The sequence below is a fragment of the Salmo salar genome, chromosome ssa06 (assembly GCF_905237065.1).
Source record: "Salmo salar chromosome ssa06, Ssal_v3.1, whole genome shotgun sequence".
In the NCBI taxonomy this organism is placed as follows: Eukaryota; Metazoa; Chordata; class Actinopteri; order Salmoniformes; family Salmonidae; genus Salmo; species Salmo salar.
Window position 1 is genome coordinate 91242509 of NC_059447.1, and position 20388 is coordinate 91262896.

General features: G+C 44.8%; 2 protein-coding genes across 5 annotated transcripts in view; both read left to right on the plus strand.

The window, feature by feature from the left end:
• The window catches only part of LOC106608328 (E3 ubiquitin-protein ligase RNF19A), a 78320-nt gene extending 74517 nt beyond the window's left edge, over positions 1-3803 (plus strand). For 2 of the 3 annotated variants that reach the window (XM_014206213.2, XM_014206214.2), the window contains exons 9-10: positions 1815-2115; positions 2352-3801. In XM_014206213.2, coding sequence (XP_014061688.1) covers positions 1815-2115; positions 2352-2637 — 587 coding nt within the window. In that variant the 3' untranslated portion in view covers positions 2638-3801. Of the gene's footprint in view, positions 1-1814; positions 2116-2351 lie in introns of all 3 variants that reach the window. The other variant, XM_014206215.2, reaches the window with a different exon arrangement.
• A 9990-nt stretch (positions 3804-13793) lies between these two features.
• Positions 13794-20388, plus strand: part of LOC106594046 (low density lipoprotein receptor adapter protein 1) — a 131726-nt gene continuing 125131 nt past the window's right edge. For both annotated transcript variants that reach the window (XM_045721181.1, XM_045721182.1), the window contains exon 1: positions 13794-14192. In XM_045721181.1, coding sequence (XP_045577137.1) covers positions 14108-14192 — 85 coding nt within the window. In that variant the 5' untranslated portion in view covers positions 13794-14107. The remainder of the gene's footprint in view (positions 14193-20388) is intronic.

Below are 20388 nucleotides of genomic sequence, written 5' to 3' on the forward strand. Positions count from 1 at the left end.
TAATAGATCAGTCCAATAGATCACAATAGATCAGTCCAATAGATCACTAATAGATCAGTCCGATCAATCCAATAGACCAATCCGTTAGACCAGTCTGATAGATCACCAATAGATCACAAAAGATCATCCAATAGACCAATCCAATAGAACACTCTAATAGATCAGTCCAATAGATCACAATAAATCAGTCCAGTAGATCAGTCCAGTAGATCAGTCCAATAGATTAGTCCAATTTATCACTAATAGATCAGTCCAATAGATCACCAATATATCAGTCCAATAGATCACAGTAGATCCATCCAATAGATCAGTCCAATAGATCAGTCCAATAGATCAGTCCAATAGATCAGTCCAATAGATCAATCCAATAGATCAATCCAATAGATCACAATAGGCCAGTCCAATAGATCACAATGGATCAGTCAAATAGATCACTAATAAATCAATCCAATAGGCCAGTTAGATAGATCACTCCAATAGACCAGTCCAATAGATCACAATGGATCAGTCAAATAGATCACTAATAAATCATTCCAATAGACCAGTCCAATAGATCACAATATATCACAATAGATCTGTCAAATTGTTCACTAATAGATCAGTCCAATAGATCACCAATATAGCAATCCAATAGATCCATCCAATAAATCAATCCAATAGATCAATCCAATAGATCACAATAGGCCAGTCCAATAGACCAGTCCAATAGACCAGTCCAATAGATCACAATAAATCAATCCAATAGATCAATCCAATAGATCACAATAGGCCAGTCCAATAGATTAGTCCAATAGATCACAATTGATCAATCCAGTAGATCCATCCGATAGATCAGTCCGATAGATCACCAATATATCACAATAAATCCATCCAATAGACCAGTCCAATAGACCAGTCCAATAGATCAATCCAATACATCAGTCCAATAGATCACTAATAGACCAGTCCAATAGATCACAATAGACCAGTCCAATAGATCACAATAGATCAGTCCAATAGATCACTAATAGATCAGTCCAATAGATCACAGTAGACCAGTCCAATAGACCAGTCCAATAGATCACAATAGATCAGTCAAATAGATCACAATAGATCAGTCCAATAGATCACTAATAGATCAGTCCGATCAATCCAATAGACCAATCCGTTAGACCAGTCTGATAGATCACCAATAGATCACAAAAGATCATCCAATAGACCAGTCCAATAGAACACTCTAATAGATCAGTCCAATAGATCACAATAAATCACTCCAGTAGATCAGTCCAATAGATTAGTCCAATTTATCACTAATAGATCAGTCCAATAGATCACCAATATATCAGTCCAATAGATCACAGTAGATCCATCCAATAGATCAGTCCAATAGATCAGTCCAATAGATCAGTCCAATAGATCAGTCCAATAGATCACTAATAGATCAGTCCAATAGATCAGTCCAATAGATCAGTCCAAAAGATCACTAATAGATCAGTCCAATAGATCACCAATAGATCAGTCCAATAGATCACTAATAGATCAGTCCAATGGATCACCAATAGATCAGTCCAATACATCAGTCCAATACATCAGTCCAATAGATCACTAATAGATCAGTCCAATAGATCAGTCCAATAGATCACTAATAGATCAATCCAATAGATCAGTCCAATTGATCACTAATAGATCAGTCCAATTGATCACTAATAGATCAGTCCAATAGGTCAGTCCAATAGATCACTAATAGATCAGTCCAATAGATGTTGACACTACTGTATGATTGTATGGTTGTTTCCTAGTTTTAATCTGATGTTGTTTTTGAACTTCTCTTGAAGATCTTCTATTCTCTCATGTAGTCAGCGACCACTGGCCGGGGCCGGGGCCAAGAGGCCAGACCAACCCCGCCCTCAGCGACACCAGTGTCCAGGAAGTCCTACAAGATGTTAGGGTCAGCATACAGGAAGTTGGCGTGCTCCCCAGCACCAGCAGTGCTGCCACGCCCCCGGAACCAGATGCATGCACAGGATTGGACAAGCATCAGATGCGTCATGTTTATACGCAGCAGGACAGCCAATCAGACTGCGAAGGGGCTGGGGCTGCTGGGATGCTGGATAATACACAGACATTCTCCTTGCGGTCAGTGTCTCTTGTCGTATAGTTTTTGATTGATTGAGCCCAAAGTATTTCTTTGCAAAGTTTCTCTTCGTTCAATTCAAGTCAGGTCAATACACATTAATTTATCCCCTCAAGAGCAATTACAAAAGACAAGTCAGTTAATTCCTTTGATGCAACCTGCCTCTAGATCATAAAACATGGCTGAAATATTATGTAATGGGCCTATCCTTGATGCTGTTCATGTTCTCATGTTGCAGGGAGGGAACAAACATTGAGGTGCGTGTAGAGATCGAGGCCCATCCACGAGGCGCACGTCAGTCCAGCCTCAGTAGCATCCTGTCCAGTCGCAGCCTATCAGCTGAGTCCCTGGGTCGAGCACACTCAGTAGGCCGCGCCCACTCGCAAGATCACCTGGGCCACGCCCACTCCCAGGAACATCTGTGTGCCTCTGAACATGAAGAAGAGAGCGGAGAAATGGAAAGAGGAGGAAGAGAGGGAGAAAGCAGGGACCACCTGCATGTTTTTGAGACGGACAATGTCTGAGCACCACCTACTATTTAGGCCACACCCCGTTTCCACTACAGGCTCCTCCCACAAGCTGTCTTCCTGCTCCACCGTCTGAGAAAGAGTCGGGGACATGGAGAGAGAAAGGGAGAGCGAGAGAGAGAGATGTGTGTTTGTGAGAAATCGACAAAATAAAGAGGGCCGCTTGCCAACACGGATGCATCAAAACAAACCAGAAATGACTGGCAGCATGTTGATCGACTAGTTTGGTGGGTGTTAGTCTCACTTTACTGTGTCCTTTCAGAAGAGACTGCCTCCCCCCCTCCCAATCTAACAATGGTCTATTTAAATGATTATTTAAATTCAAATTATTACCAAGCCCCTTCTCTACCTACACCCGCGTACTTAGAATGATCTAGAGCCGTTTGTATCAAGCGTCTCAGAGTTGGAGTGCTGATCTCGGACCAGTTTTGCCTTTTCGATCACAATAAATACGATTATTATAGACAGAGAAGACCTGATCCTAGATCAGCACTCCTACACAGAGATACATACAACGCCTAATTTCCCCCCTTCCATCTAAGATACATTTAAGAGATCTAAAAGCATGTTTTGTTCTGTAGGGGTTAGCCATATGTAACATGCTGCTTCAACTCTCTCTTCCTGTCCTGACACTGATGAGGTATGAAATGCTTCCTGCCTGTCCTGTGTTGATGATGACATGCCATGGAACGTTGAGAGGCTACTGTGTAAAAGGGTCCAATGAAGGGGGGAGAGTTTCCTCACAAAGGGTTATTTCAGTATTGTCAGATACAGTGTAAACCTGACTTTATGCAACACGTTTTAACAGGGGAGCTATGCTGGTCAACTTTACAGGACTTGTTGAAATGCAGTCGCCCTCAACTATGACTCGTTGGTGATCTCAGTGAATTTCATAGTAGACCACTTTGACCGTACTGGTTATCAAGCTGATGCCCCCTTGTATCACAACCTTCCATTGTGGAGGTTGGGGGGGGGTGGGGGGGTTATGTTTTGGTCAAGGCATGCATTCTTTCACTGCTGTGAATCTAAGCAATATTCAGGGACCAGGCTCTGTGAAGTTTAGAGCCAGACTTACAGTGAGGGAAAAAAGTATTTGATCCCCTGCTGATTTTGTATGTTTGCCCACTGACAAAGAAATGATCAGTCTATAATTTTAATGGTAGGTTTATTTGAACAGTGAGAGACAGAATAACAACAAAAAAATCCAGAAAAACACGTCAAAAATGTTATAAAATGATTTGCATTTTAATGAGGGAAATAAGTATTTGACCTCCCTTTAAGAGTGTGCTCCTAATCTCAGCTCGTTACCTGTATAAAAGACACCTGGGAGCCAGAAATCTTTCTGATTGAGAGGGGGTCAAATACTCATTTCCCTCATTAAAATGCTAATCAATTTATAACATTTTTGCCATGCGTTTTTCTGGATTTTTGTTGTTGTTATTCTGTCTCTCACTGTTCAAATAAACCTACCATTAAAATTATAGACTGATCATTTCTTTGTCAGTGGGCAAACGTACAAAATCAGCAGGGGATCAAATACTTTTTTCCCTCACTGTAGTCTACGGACTCTGGCTGTTTGCATCCCAAATGGCACCCTATTCCCTACCCACTGGGCACAGACGTCAGTTCAACATCTAGTTTTGATTAACATTTGGTTGAGTTGTCAACTAACATGAATTCAATGTGAAATGAACAATAAAAAATGTCACTATGTCATTGGGTTTAGATTAAAAGTTTGGTGAAAAGAAATGTCCGTTTTTGTCACGAGAATTTCTATCCCAATGTTCTAACTGAACTATTGTATATCTCTTGTCTAATTCCTGAAGGTTGTAAATCTCCAGTTCAAAGAAATAGACAGTCTCAGCCTGCAATAGATCAATACTTTATTTAGAGAGCGCTCTGCGAATCTTTTTATACACACACACACAAACAAGTTCAAATCTTAAATTACGCCTTGCTCAGACAGTTACTTTTCCACTACACACATACATTGTTTATCATATTCTGCAACATGTTTCATCATTTTCTGCAAGCCTAACAATTTCTCTCCTCCACGGGTGGGGACAGAATGTCCTGTTATTGGTTTCACAGTAGCACAACTTGTCAATCGATAGCTCCTCTTATCCTTTGTTTCACACTTGCACCCTGCTTACATAGCTAAACAGGAACAAAATGTCCTGGTTCTAATTCTGACTAAAACTACACGCATCATCAGGTTATAGTTTTATGATTCTAATACATTTCATACAATTATATGGTTTCAGGGTGGAATACTTTAGTCATTATCTTAAACATACAAATTCTTCTATCTGTTTTCCACATTGATTCAACGTCATCACGTTGCATTTTTGGGTTGAAATGACGTGGAAAAACTTTGATTCAACAATTTTTCTGTTGCCCGCTGGGATCATAATTCACTACTTTTGACCAGGGCCCATAGGGAATAGGGTGCCATTTGACCAGGGCCCATAGGGATCTGGTTAAAAGTAGTGCACTATATTAGGGAATAGGGTGCCATTTGGGAATGTACTTTCTTAACAGAGATCCATAATACAGTATTTCACTTGCAACAGCAGTAGCAGCACAACCCTCTAGTTAGGGCTTAGAACAGGGCTGGGTCACTCTGATATTCTGGCATGTCTGTCTGTTGGTTTCTGTCTGTCAAACCAGCATCTGATTTAGACCTGGGAAACCAGGTGTGTGGACTCTCTCTCTGTGTGTGTGTGTGTGTGTGTGTGTGTGTGTGTGTGTGTGTGTGTGTGTGTGTGTGTGTGTGTGTGTGTGTGTGTGTGTGTGTGTGTGATTAAGTGTCAGACAGAAGATAGAACAGCAGGCAACCAAGTTCCTGAGGAATAGAAATCTTGGCCTTCCCTGGCTTAGAACATCTCTCTTAAAGCTGCATGGTTCTGCTCCTCACTCACCGGGTGTCCAGGAGTTAGCCACCACAACACACACACACACACACACACACACACACACACACACACACACACACACACACACACACACAGTCGCTATTGAACTGCAGTGGTGATGCTGTCGACAAACAGGAGACACAGGAACCACCACCAGACCATCTTAGTCGATCACAGCACCCCTCAGTCGATCACAGCACCCAGACCCCCTCAGTCGATCACAGCACCCAGACCCCCTCAGTCGATCACAGCACCCAGACCCCCTCAGTCGATCACAGCACCCAGACCCTCTCAGTCGATCACAGCACCCAGACCCTCTCAGTCGATCACAGCACCCAGACCCTCTCAGTCGATCACATCACCCAGACCCTCTGTCGATCACATCACCCAGACCCTCTCAGTCGATCCCAGAGCAGCGGTGTTCTACAAGCAGCATGCTAACTCAGGCTATATCCATTCTAGATGAATATGGTGATGAGAAAATATGAACTGAAAAATGAACAGAAAGATTCCTGAGTGTGAAATCCCTTGTGAAGAGGACCTCGGAGAGACAGACAGCCATGGGACTGGACATGGTATGCATTCAGAGCCATGGGAATTGATACAGACATGGTATGCATTCAGAGCCATGGGAATTCATACAGATATGGTATGCATTCAGAGCCATGGGAATTGATACAGACATGGTATGCATTCAGAGCCATGGGAATTGATACAGACATGGTATGCATTCAGAGCCATAGGGAATTGATTCAGACATGGTATGCATTCAGAGCCATAGGAATTGATACAGACATGGTATGCATTCAGAGCCATAGGAATTGATACAGACATGGTATGCATTCAGAGCCATGGGGTTTGATACAGACATGGTATGCATTCAGAGCCATAGGAATTGATACAGACATGGTATGCATTCAGAGCCATAGGAATTGATACAGACATGGTATGCATTGTAAATCTGACAAGGAATAAAACTTGAATAAATGTTTCACCATGAAGGACAGAACTGAATGTCATCTCGTGTCTGTCCAATTTAAAAATGATCTTCAGCCTTGCATATGGCACCCTATTCCCTAATATAGTGCACTACTTTTGACCAGATCCCTATGTGCCCTGGTCAAATGGCACCCTATTCCCTATGGGCCCTGGTCAAATGGCACCCTATTCCCTATAGGTCCTGGTCAAATGGCACCCTATTCCCTATGGGCCCTGGTCAAATGGCACCCTATTCCCTATGGGCCCTGGTCAAATGGCACCCTATTCCCTATAGGTCCTGGTCAAATGGCACCCTATTCCCTATGGGCCCTGGTCAAATGTAGTGCACTACATAGAGAATAGGTTGCCATTTGGGACACATCCCTTTACTACATAGTGAAGTGGGGACATGAACAGGAGAAGTCAGGTTTCGCACCTTTAACGTTTGCCTGCGGACCGTCAATTGAATGGAGTCTGTAGACATGATGTAATGACTGCTCATATTCAACAGAGGGCGCTGGAACATAAGCGATATTGATCCTCAGAGCGGTGGTAGGCTACAGATTGAGGGATTGCATTATCTGCAGCTAAGGACAAATGTTGATTGGCTTAAGAAAACAATTTATTTGTATTTTATACGGGCTGTTTCCACAGGTTTTATGTCATTACTTTTCATTAGATATAATTTGATACAGATTCAAAAGTTCCAAAATGTTGTGTCCAGCTCAGGGGGCGGACTTAGTGATATGGAGACCCCAGGCAGAGGCCAGTGTGATTTGTCAAACAAATCACTTCAAAAAAGTAGGTTACCTTCTCACGTTAATCCAAAAATAATTCCAGCATCCTAACAGTGCACTGTGCACCCGTCAACTTTCCTTCAATTGCAAGTGGATGAAACCATCTCACCGGAGAAAGTATCCAAGCGAGCGAAACAGCGCCCCTCTGTCTTACTATATGTAGCGCATGTATCTGATGCTGTCTGGACAAAAGGAGTATGACATTCCATACTATTTTTAGCCAGACAGCATCAGATACATGGGCTAAACAGACGTTGTTGTTTGTCTCCACAACGATGGCAGTATTATCAGCAGCAAATGTATCTTTACTAAAGAAATGCGTTAACTTATGTAATGTTTCTGTTAAAATTAAATATTTGTTATTTCTTTTCTCTGCCAGCTCTGAAAGCACCTCATTACTGCAGCTGCCCTGCTCTGAAAGCACCTCATTACTGCAGCTGCCCTGCTCTGAAAGCATCTCATTGCTGCAGCTGCCCCGCTCTGAAAGCATCTCATTACTGCAGCTGCCCCGCTCTGAAATACCTCATTACTGCAGCTGCCCCGCTCTGAAACACCTCATTGCTGCAGCTGCCCCGCTCTGAAACACCTCATTACTGCAGCTGCCCCGCTCTGAAAGCATCTCATTACTGCAGCTGCCCCGCTCTGAAACACCTCATTGCTGCAGCTGCCCCGCTCTGAAAGCACCTCATTACTGCAGCTGCCCTGCTCTGAAAGCACCTCATTACTGCAGCTGCCCCGCTCTGAAAGCACCTCATTACTGCAGCTGCCCCGCTCTGAAAGCACCTCATTACTGCAGCTGCCCCGCTCTGAAAGCACCTCATTACTGCAGCTGCCCCGCTCTGAAAGCACCTCATTACTGCAGCTGCCCCGCTCTGAAAACATCTCATTGCTGCCTCACGCACCTCATTACTGCAGCTGCCCCGCTCTGAAAGCACCTCATTGCTGCAGCTGCCCCGCTCTGAAAGCATCTCATTGCTGCAGCTGCCCCGCTCTGAAAGCACCTCATTACTGCAGCTGCCCCGCTCTGAAACACCTCATTGCTGCAGCTGCCCCGCTCTGAAAACATCTCATTGCTGCAGCTGCCCCGCTCTGAAAGCACCTCATTGCTGCAGCTGCCCCGCTCTGAAACACCTCATTACTGCAGCTGCCCCGCTCTGAAAACATCTCATTGCTGCAGCTGCCCCGCTCTGAAAGCATCTCATTGCTGCAGCTGCCCCGCTCTGAAATCATCTCATTGCTGCAGCTGCCCCGCTCTGAAACACCTCATTACTGCAGCTGCCCCGCTCTGAAAGCATCTCATTGCTGCAGCTGCCCCGCTCTGAAAGCATCTCATTACTGCAGCTGCCCCGCTCTGAAAGCATCTCATTGCTGCAGCTGCCCCGCTCTTTAAGCACCTCATTGCTGCAGCTGCCCCGCTCTGAAACACCTCATTGCAGGAGCTGCCCCGCTCTGAAACACCTCATTACTGCAGCTGCCCCGCTCTGAAAGCATCTCATTGCTGCAGCTGCCCCGCTCTGAAACACCTCATTACTGCAGCTGCCCCGCTCTGAAAGCATCTCATTACTGCAGCTGCCCCGCTCTGAAAGCATCTCATTACTGCAGCTGCCCCGCTCTTTAAGCACCTCATTGCTGCAGCTGCCCCGCTCTGAAACACCTCATTGCTGCAGCTGCCCCGCTCTGAAAGCATCTCATTACTGCAGCTGCCCTGCTCTGAAAGCATCTCATTACTGCAGCTGCCCCGCTCTGAAAGCACCTCATTGCTGCAGCTGCCCTGCTCTGAAAGCATCTCATTACTGCAGCTGCCCTGCTCTGAAAGCATCTCATTGCTGCAGCTGCCCCGCTCTGAAAGCATCTCATTGCTGCAGCTGCCCCGCTCTGAAAGCATCTCATTGCTGCAGCTGCCCTGCTCTGAAACACATCATTACTGCAGCTGCCCCGCTCTTTAAGCACCTCATTGCTGCAGCTGTCCCACTCTGAAACACCTCATTACTGCAGCTGCCCCGCTCTGAAACACCTCATTGCTGCAGCTGCCCCGCTCTGAAAGCATCTCATTGCTGCAGCTGCCCCGCTCTGAAAGCATCTCATTACTGCAGCTGCCCCGCTCTGAAACACCTCATTGCTGCAGCTGCCCCGCTCTGAAAACATCTCATTGCTGCAGCTGCCCCGCTCTGAAAGCATCTCATTGCTGCAGCTGCCCCGCTCTGAAAGCATCTCATTGCTGCAGCTGCCCCGCTCTGAAACACCTCATTACTGCAGCTGCCCCGCTCTGAAAGCATCTCATTGCTGCAGCTGCCCCGCTCTGAAAGCATCTCATTGCTGCAGCTACCCCGCTCTGAAAACACATCATTGCTGCAGCTGCCCCACTCTGAAAGCATCTCATTACTGCAGCTGCCCCGCTCTGAAATCATCTCATTACTGCAGCTGCCCCGCCTTGAAACACCTCATTCTTGCAGCTGCCCCGCTCTGAAAGCATCTCATTGCTGCAGCTGCCCCGCTCTGAAACACCTCATTACTGCAGCTGCCACGCTCTGAAAGCACCTCATTACGGCAGCTGCCCCGCTCTGAAAGCATCTCATTACTGCAGCTGCCCCGCTCTGAAAGCACCTCATTGCTGCAGCTGCCCCGCTCTGAAAGCATCTCATTACTACAGCTGCCCCGCTCTGAAAGCACCTCATTGCTGCAGCTACCCCGCTCTGAAAGCATCTCATTACTCCAGCTTCCCCGCTCTGAAAGCACCTCATTGCTGCAGCTGCCCCGCTCTGAAAGCATCTCATTGCTGCAGCTGCCCCGCTCTTTAAGCACCTCATTGCTGCAGCTGCCCCGCTCTGAAACACCTCATTACTGCAGCTGCCCCGCTCTGAAAGCATCTCATTACTGCAGCTGCCCCGCTCTTTAAGCACCTCATTGCTGCAGCTGCCCCGCTCTGAAAGCATCTCATTGCTGCAGCTGCCCCGCTCTGAAAGCATCTCATTGCTGCAGCTGCCCCGCTCTGAAACACCTCATTACTGCAGCTGCCCCGCTCTGAAAGCATCTCATTGCTGCAGCTGCCCCGCTCTGAAAGCATCTCATTGCTGCAGCTGCCCCGCTCTGAAAACACATAATTGCTGCAGCTGCCCCACTCTGAAAGCATCTCATTGCTGCAGCTGCCCCGCTCTGAAAGCATCTCATTGCTGCAGCTGCCCCGCTCTGAAAGCACCTCATTGCTGCAGCTGCCCCGCTCTGAAAGCATCTCATTGCTGCAGCTGCCCCGCTCCGAAAGCATCTCATTGCTGCAGCTGCCCCGCTCTGAAACACCTCATTACTGCAGCTGCCCCGCTCTGAAAGCATCTCATTGCTGCAGCTGCCCCGCTCTGAAAGCATCTCATTGCTGCAGCTGCCCCGCTCTGAAAGCATCTCATTGCTGCAGCTGCCCCGCTCTGAAACACCTCATTGCTTCAGCTTAATTTCACGAAAGTCGCGTTTGCAATCAATACGGTGCGAAACAATTCACTGGAACTCTGTCAGGGTGGAATAGTCCACTATTATGAATGGGTGATTGATGATACTTGTTTCCACTATTATGAATGGGTGATTGATGATACTTGTTTCTACTATTATGAATGGGTGATTGATGATACTTGTTTCTACTATTATGAATGGGTGATTGATGATACTTGTTTCTACTATTATGAATGGGTGATTGATGATACTTGTTTCCACTATTATGAATGGGTGATTGATGATACTTGTTTCTACTATTATGAGAAAAATGTTGAATATTGATATGAAATATGTGTATGGAAAGAAATGATTGATCTATTTTGAATCATTATTTGGCTGTATGGATTCATTCATTCTTTTTTGGAGCTCCTTTTTTTGTCAACAATGTGGCCTTATTAACCTGGGCACAGTCGCCAGGGTTATAAGATAATATCGGTCAATTAACATGACCTTTATGAATTATGAAGCCTTTATGTGCTTTGTGTTATTAAATTAAATGCTTAAAAAATTCTCAAAAAGTGACATTAGCTGATAAAAATGATATCCTAGAACAAAACATATAAAAGATGTCCTAAGCCTTTGTTGACCACATACCTTATTTTCAGAGTTTATCCAACAAACCCTACAAAAAATGCCATTCATTTCCCATTAGGCTTTTGTCCAAGGAACCGTGGTGAGTTCAAATAAAATCGAATCAAATGTATTTATATAGCCCTTCTTACATCAGCTGATATCTCAAAGTGCTGTACAGAAATCCAGCCTAAAACCCCAAACAGCAAGCAATGCAGGTGTAGAAGCACGAGTTAGTGCCTACAAAAAGATGCCATTACTATTTCTCTCTATTTCAGTAAAAAAAAAAAAAAGGTGCTTTACTTTCATTCCCACGTCCTGATCTAGCCTACCTGCTAGCCTACCTGCTAGACTACCTGCTAGCCTACCTTGCTAGCCTACCCGCTAGCCTACCCGCTGCCTACCCGCTAGCCTACTTGCTAGTCTACCTCCTAGCCTACCTTGCTGGGCTACCTGCTCGCCTACTTGCTAGCCTACCTGCTAGCCTACATGCTAGCCTACTTGCTAGCCTACCTGCTAGTCTACCTTGCTTGCCTACCTTGCTGGCCTACTTGCTAGCCTAGCTTGCTAGCCTACCTTGCTAGCCTACCCGCCGTCTACCTGCTAGCCTACCTGCTAGCCTACCTTGCTAGCCTACCTTGCTGGTCTACCTGCTAGCCTACCCGCTAGCCTACTTGCTAGCCTACCTGCCTGCCTACCTTGCTAGCCTACTTGCTAGCCTACCTTGCTGGTCTACCTTGCTAGCCTACTTGCTAGCCCAGCTGCTAGCCCACCTGCTAGCCTACTTGCTAGTCTACCTGCAAGCCTACCTTGCTGGCCTACCTTGCTGGCCTACCTTGCTAGCCTACCTGCTAGCCTACCTGCCTAGCCTACCTTGCTAGCCTACTTGCTAGCCTACCTGCTAGCCTACCTTGCTAGTCTACTTGCTAGCCTACCTGCTAGCCTACTTGCTAGCCTACCTGCTAGCCTACCTTGCTAGCCTAGCTTGCTAGTCTACCTGCAAGCCTACCTTGCTGGCCTACCTTGCTGGCCTACCTTGCTAGCCTACCTGCTAGCCTACCTGCCTAGCCTACCTTGCTAGCCTACTTGCTAGCCTACCTGCTAGCCTACCTTGCTAGTCTACTTGCTAGCCTACCTGCTAGCCTACTTGCTAGCCTACCTGCTAGCCTACCTTGCTAGCCTAGCTTGCTAGCCTACCTTGCTAGCCTACCTTGCTAGCCTACCTTGCTAGCCTACCCGCTAGCATACCCGCTGCCTACCCGCTAGTCTACCTTGCTAGCCTACCTGCCAGCATACCTGCTAGCCTACCTTGCTAGCCTACCTTGCTGGTCTACCTGCTAGCCTACCCGCTAGCCTACCTTCTAGTCTACCTGCTAGCCTACCTTGCAAGCCTACTTGCTAGCCTACCTGCCAGCCTACCTTGCTAGTCTACCTGCTAGCCTACCTGCTAGTGGCTCCTCCCGTCACATCATGCAGCATTGTTCTGCCAGTTCCCCTTGCTTTTATTCATCCACAATAGTTTGCAGTTGTTCATTTAGTAATTTAATTCCATCTAAAATGTATTACCATCAACATGCACATAATTGTAAAAGGATTTTGGCTACATTTTAAATGCACTAGAGAGAATACAAAACTTTTTGAATTAATCTGCAAATATACCACATTCAATAGAGTACCACAATATCAGTCATAATAGCCATTAAACCTAGCGGTCAAACAGGGAAACGGTTCCAATAGTTTTTCCACAATTCATTTTGTGTTTTGTGTAGGCTTCCCCTGACATGACGTTTTGTTAACCGTGTAAATCTCTGTGGGACAAGGTGACTTATCAATATATTCACCTGTATTTACCCCCCCCCCCCACTAATTAGCTGCTAATGTGGCTATCATAAAGAACAACAAATACCATGATGATCTGGGTGAGACTGCCAAATCGAGACAAAGGTAAGAATCTCTGGATTAACTATCTAATGTTAGCTAAACGTAGTAATGCATACATTGGCTAAATGTCTTTAAATGCACTATGCTGTGAACTGTCTTGTGCAAGTTTTAAATTGATACAATACCTGTTAGCAAAGGTGTCAACTAGAGATGACGTGCAGGAGCATGCTGGGATTTGTAGTTTTGCATGATGTCTACTTTGACACTAATTAGCATTTTTTGATTTTGAGATCAAAATCAATTCAAATAGAGCCACATATATTGATAAAAGTCACCTTGACCCAGAGAGATTTAAACGGTTATTAAAACATCATGTCAGGGTGAGCCTACACGAAACACAGACCTTATTTGAAGTGTTTCTAAAATCCTCTATTGGAAAAATGAATGGTGGAAAAACGTTTGGAACTATTTCCCTGTTTGACCACTAGGTTTTATGGGTATTATGACACCTCTGTGGGGCTCTATGCAAGACTCCTCCAGAAATGGGTGTGGCGGAAGGGCTACACACACCTTTACTTCATGTTCGCCCCCAACCCAGGCAGCACCGGAGAGCAACGGGTTAAAGGAGGCTGCGCTGCCCAGCATTTCATCAGACCGAGATCCTTGTTTCAGGGAACGAGAGTTTGAACTTGGTCTTATCGTCTTGCCTGTTCGCTCGCTGCACCGCGCATCACTAGTAGTCGACTGTTGTAGTGTATGTACGTAGGCTGGGCTACTATCGTTTCTCTTTCTGAGCCAAAAGCAAGCGGAGAGGGAATCCACCTGCCACTGAGACACATCTAAAGCATGGATGCTCTGAAATCAGCTGGGAGAGCGATTATCAAGAGTCCCGGAGTTCCGCGGCACACATGGGGCACCTCCAAGCACGAAAGTAAGTCTTATCGTCAAATTCACACCGGCGAAGGCCATATATCGATGCAAAGAAACGGAAACATTAGACGATAGCACAATGCAACGAGACTAGCTGTCACAAGCAAAGGAAAGCGCTGACAATAGGCTGTCAATCTTGTTCTATTGTCACCACTCTTGTTGGTATAGAAACTAAAGAACAGTAGATTCAGAGGTGTGACATTTGTGTATGATAGAAAACAATTAGGTCGCAGTATACCTTTCTGAATTGCAATAGTGTAACGTTTTTTATTACCCGTTATCTATCACTAAAATATAGCCTTTTATTTCTCCCCACCGGGCAATATGCAATTTTTTTTCCCCAGGTCCAAATGCTATTCTTATTATCTGGTTACCTAAGTCCACTGCACACTCATGTGAGGAATGAATTATTAAAACAGGTCAGCCAGTATAACTATGGAAAGTATCTTACTAACTTCAGACATATGCTATTGTTCTACTCCACTGCACAAGGACAATTTATATCACTGTTGCTGTCTGAATTCATAACTATCAATAGACAAACTTGTATTTTTCGGAGACCATAGACTCGTTGGTTTCATATTCTATAAGGCCTATAGCTATTCCTTGTTATATGAAATTCACACGTGTTCACTGTCAAGTTAAATCCCAGTGGAACAATGTATTTCTCTTCCTCTTTACAATTCCCCGTGGGGTTAAAACTATCTGTCAATTCAGTCCAGTCTGTAGAATACAGCGGGTTGTAGAATGTACAATATCCTCTCTTGATGAGAAGAGAAAGGTCAGAGAAACATGCCAGTAGGGGAAGAGAGAGATACAGAGAGAGGGAGACAGTCAGAGGGAGACAGTCAGAGAGAGGGAGACAGTCAGAGAGAGGGAGACAGTCAGGGAGAGGGAGACAGACAGGGAGAGGGAGAGGGAGACAGGGAGAGGGAGAGGGAGACAGTCAGAGGGAGAGAGAGAGATGCAGAGAGAGAGAGGGAGACAGAGAGGGAGACAGACAGAGAGAGAAGGAGGGAGACAGACAGACAGAGGGAGACAGTCAGAGCCAGAGAGAGCGAGAGAGAGCCATAGAGCGAGAGAGAGACAGACCGAGCCATAGAGCGAGAGACAGAGCGACGGACAGAGCCATAAAGAGAGAGAAAGAGAGGCTCTGACTGACATTTGGTCTCTGGCTCATGGCAATGCTTGCTGCTGTACGCTGTCACTCTGAAGTGTGAAGTGTTTGGTTGAAGAGTCTCTCCCTGGGCGAGAAAACATTTCTTCCTCAAGCCTCCACAAAAGCTCAGGGGAAGACAAAAACATACAGTACCAGTCAAAAAAGTTTGGACACACCTACTCATTCAAGGGTTTTTCTTTATTTTTACTATTTTCTACATTGTAGAATAATAGTGAAGTCATCAAAACTATGAAATAACACATATGGAATCATGTAGTAACCAAAAAAGTGTTGTTATTATTATTATTATTATTATTATTATTATTATTATTATTAATATAAATATTTTATATTTGAGATTCTTCAAAGTATCCACCCTTTGCCTTGATGACAGCTTTGCACACTCTTGGCGTTCTCTCAACCAGCTTCATGAGGTAGTCACCTGGAATCCATTTCAATTAACAGGTGTGCCTTGTTAAAAGTTAATTTGTGGAATTTATTTCCTTCTTAATGCGTTTGAGCCAATCAGTTGTGTTGTGACAAGGTAGGGGTGGTATACAGAAGATAGCCATATTTGGTAAAAGACCAAGTCCATATTATGGCAAGAACAGCTCAAATAAGCAAAGAGAAACAACAGTCCATCATTACTTTAAGACATGAAGGTCAGTCAATCCGTAAAATTTAAAGAACTTTAAAAGTTTCTTCAAGTGCAGTCGCAAAAACCATCAAGCGCTATGACTAACAGAGGTCGACCGATTAATCAGGGCCAATTTCAAGTTTTCATAACAATCGGTAATCAGCATTTTTGGATGCCGATTACATTGCATTAAAGGAAACTGTGTGGCAGGCTGACCACCTGTTACGCAAGTGCAGCAAGGAGCCAAGGTAAGTTGCTAGCTAGCATTAAACTTATCTTTTTTTATTTTTTAAAACAATCAATCATCACATAATCACTAGTTAACTACACATGGTTGATGATATTACTAGGTGAACTAGCTTGTACTGCGTTGCGTATAATATAACAAATAAAGAAAAATCCTTGAATGAGTAGGTGTTCTAAACCTTTTGACTGGTGCTGTATACTTAGGCTGCATCCCACACGTCACCCTATTCCCTATATTAAAATAAAAGTGTTCATTGTTCATTCAGTATTGTTGTAATTGAATTGTCATTGGGGCGGCAGGTAGCCTAGTGGTTAGAGTGTTGGACTAGTAACTGAGAGGTTGCAAGATCGAATCCTCGAGCTTACAAGGTAAAAATCTGTCGTTCTGCCCCTGAACAAGGCAGTTAACCCACTGTTCCTAGGCCGTCATTGAAAATAAGAGTTTGTTCTTAACTGACTTGCCGAGTTAAATAAAGGTTCAATACATATAGTTCGTTACCTTTGAACAGGGACTTTGGGAATAGGGTGAAATTTGAGATGTAGACTTACAATAGAGTATGTTCCAGTCTAGTTAATCAAACCAGTTTCTGGAATAACAGTCATAAACACCAATCAAACATGATTTACTGCTATGAGAAGAATGTTTTTGACTTTAACCCTGGAAGCCTGGTTTCAGATTTTGATTGAATATTGCACCTAGACAACTACAAATCCTTGGCAGACTGACTGACTGAGCAGACTGACTCATTTCACAGTTAGAGACAGAGTCGACGTCCCGAATGGCACCCTATTCCCTACATAGTGCACTAATTTTGACCAGAGATTTTATGGGCCCTGGTCAAAAGTAGTGCACTATAGGGAATAGGGTGCCATTCGGTACGCCAACAGAGATGTGCTGAACAGCCAGAGTCTCTTTGAAACCAACGCAGTATAAATGAATTCTTACATTTAAATGTGAGCCTGAGGGGTTTGGATATGCTCCTATTGGATTAATATTTGAATGATTCCCGTGTGTGTGTGTGTGTGTGTGTGTGTGTGTGTTTTTTAATGCATTACGTCCATAAATTAGGACACTAGCTGCCATAGTGACTAGTTAGTTATCTGGTAGTTAGGGGCCTACAGGCTGGTAGGTAATCACCATCATCATCATCACCTTCATCGTCACCGTCAGTCATCATTCAGTAGAATTATGAAAATGAACAAAACTCTTAAGAGAACAGGCACATTGTTGCTGTGGCTTCTACTCTGGTTGTTTTGTTTCTGTGAGACACTTGTTGTTGTGACTGGATGAGGGCTGTGAGCATTGTGACTGGATGAGGGCTGTGAGCATTGTGACTGGATGAGGGCTGTGAGCATGGCGACTGGATGAGGGCTGGATGAGGGCTGTGAGTATTGTGACTGGATGAGGGCTGTGAGCATGGCGACTGGATGAGGGCTGTGAGCATGGCGACTGGATGAGGGCTGTGAGTATTGTGACTGGATGAGGGCTGTGAGTATTGTGACTGGATGAGGGCTGTGAGCAGCATTGCGACTGGATGAGGGCTGTGAGCAGCATTGCGACTGGATGAGGGCTGTGAGCAGCATTGTGACTGGATGAGGGCTGTGAGCAGCATTGTGACTGGATGAGGGCTGTGAGCAGCATTGTGACTGGATGAGGGCTGTGAGTAGCATTGCGACTGGATGAGGGCTGTGAGCAGCATTGCGACTGGATGAGGGCTGTGAGCAGCATTGCGACTGGATGAGGGCTGTGAGTAGCATTGCGACTGGATGAGGGCTGTGAGCAGCATTGCGACTGGATGAGGCATTGTGACTGGATGAGGGCTGTGAGTATTGTGACTGACAGAATGGCATTATTAGAGTGAATGTAGCTTGGTTTAGGCACATAGCGAAGGAGAGCTTCATGTCTGCATTATTTAGCAGGGGAACCAGGGTGGAAGAGAGAGAGACACAGAGACACACACACAGAAAGACAGACTTACAGAGTGACGGCTAATGTCCAGAAGCTACTTAACTCGTGTGGGTTTGGAAGGAGGACTGTCTTTTTGTGCCAGTGTGTGTGTGTGTGTGTGGGCCAGTGATGTGTCAGAGCTGTCTGCTGAAGCCATAACAAGGTTTAGCATGGCTGCTAGCTACGGTATGTGCCAAACAGACAATCAGCTAGTGTGATTTGAGGTAAAGTAAATCACATGTTATGTTTATCTCTATCTGTCTGTAGGGTTATACCTCCCTGAATGTACTATCCAGCATTTTTAGAGATTATTTTTAAATTGCCAATCCTACTTTTCCCACACAAACATGCCCTACTAACGTTGTGCATATATAGAGCCTGGTAACACTGTACAACGAAGTGGGACTTGAAAAAGGGTAGCGGTTTAAAATTGAGGCGGGAGAAAGAGAGAGAGAGACTGCTACGGCTCTATTAGATGGGACTTTGAGAAATGCAGAAAATCGTCAATCAAAAAACATGTCTTATCACAGCGACCATATTATTTTTGGAGAGCCCAGGTTGATTCTGAGTTAAGGCATATACTGTAAAGTCTATATGTGAAAACTATGTCTTAGATACATACTTACCCATTTCCCAAACTCACTTGTTTAGCCTTTTTCCTTGCACAGCTTGTGCTTTGAAATCCACAAAGAAAGGAAAAGGGGGGAGATACCTCGTCTGTTGTAGGAGTTCTGGGACACTGTAAAGTACATGGAGAATAAGAGCACCTCCTCCCAGCTGCCCACTGCTCTGAGGCTAGGAAACACTGTTACCACCGATAAACCCACTATAATTGAGCATTTCAATAAGCATTTCTCTACGGCTGGCCACCTGGCTACCCCTACCCTGGTCAACTGCCCAGCACCCTCCACAGCAACCCGCCCAAGCCCCCACCATTTCTCCTTCACCCAAATCCAGATAGCTGATGTTCTGAAAGAGCTGCAAAATCTGGACCCCTACATATCAGCCGGGCTAGACAATCTGGACCCTTTCTTTCCAGTGCTCTGCTGCCAATGACTGGAACGAACTGCAAAAATCACTGAAGCTGGAGACTCATATCTCCCTCACTAGCTTTAAGCACCAGCTGTCAGAGCAGCTCACAGATCACTGCACCTCTACATAGCCCATCTGTAAACAGCCCCTTTATCTACCTCATCCCCATACTGTATTTATTTATTTATCTTGCTCCTTTGCACCCCAGTATCTCTGCTTGCACATTCATATTCTGCACATCTACCATTCCAGTGTTTAATTGCTATATTGTAATTACTTCGTCACCATGGCCTATTTATTGCCTTAACTTACCTCATTTGCACTCACTGTATATAGACTTTTTGTTTTCATTTTTTTCTACTGTATTATTGACTGTATGTTTTGTTTATTCCATGTGTAACTCTGTGTTGTTGTATGTGTCAAACTGCTTTGCTTTAGTTGTAAATGAGAACTTGTTCTCAACTAGCCTACCTGGTTAAATAAAGGTGAAATATATATTTTTTAAATAATAAAGTTGTACAACTGAATGCCTTCAGCTGAAATGTGTATTCCACATTATACCCCTCTGAATCAGAGAGGTGCTGCGTGGGGCTGCCTTAATCAACATCCACGTCCACAGTGCCCGGGGAACAGTGGGTTAACTGCCTTGCTCTGCTATAGTCTGACCTGTAATGTCATGCTGGTTAACTCCTATAGTCTGACCTGTAATGTCGTGGTGGTTATAACTCCTATAGCCTGTTCACTATGCTTAATTTGAGCTGGATCCTGGCACCTCTCAGATTTAACATAGTTTAGTCCCGGATCCAGTACCTCTCGCTGCATTATTTATTCATCGTTTCACTGTTCGCACTGTAAACATTCTAATAAAAGACATCAAGTTGCCTCCTGGTAATTTCTCTTTAAGACCCTGGTTCAATTCCAGGCTGTATCGCAGCGGTCTAAGACACTGCATCGCAGTGCTAGAGGCATCACGACAGACCCTGGTTCAATTCCAGGCTGTATCACAACCGAACGTGATTGGGAGTCCCATAGGGCGGCGTACAATTGGCCCAGCGTCGTTAGGTTTTGGCCGGTATAGGCCGTCATTGTAAATAAGAACTTGTTCTTAACTGACTTGCCTAGTTAAATAAAGTTAAATAAATTAATTATAGGAATATGCGCTTCCTATTTTCACA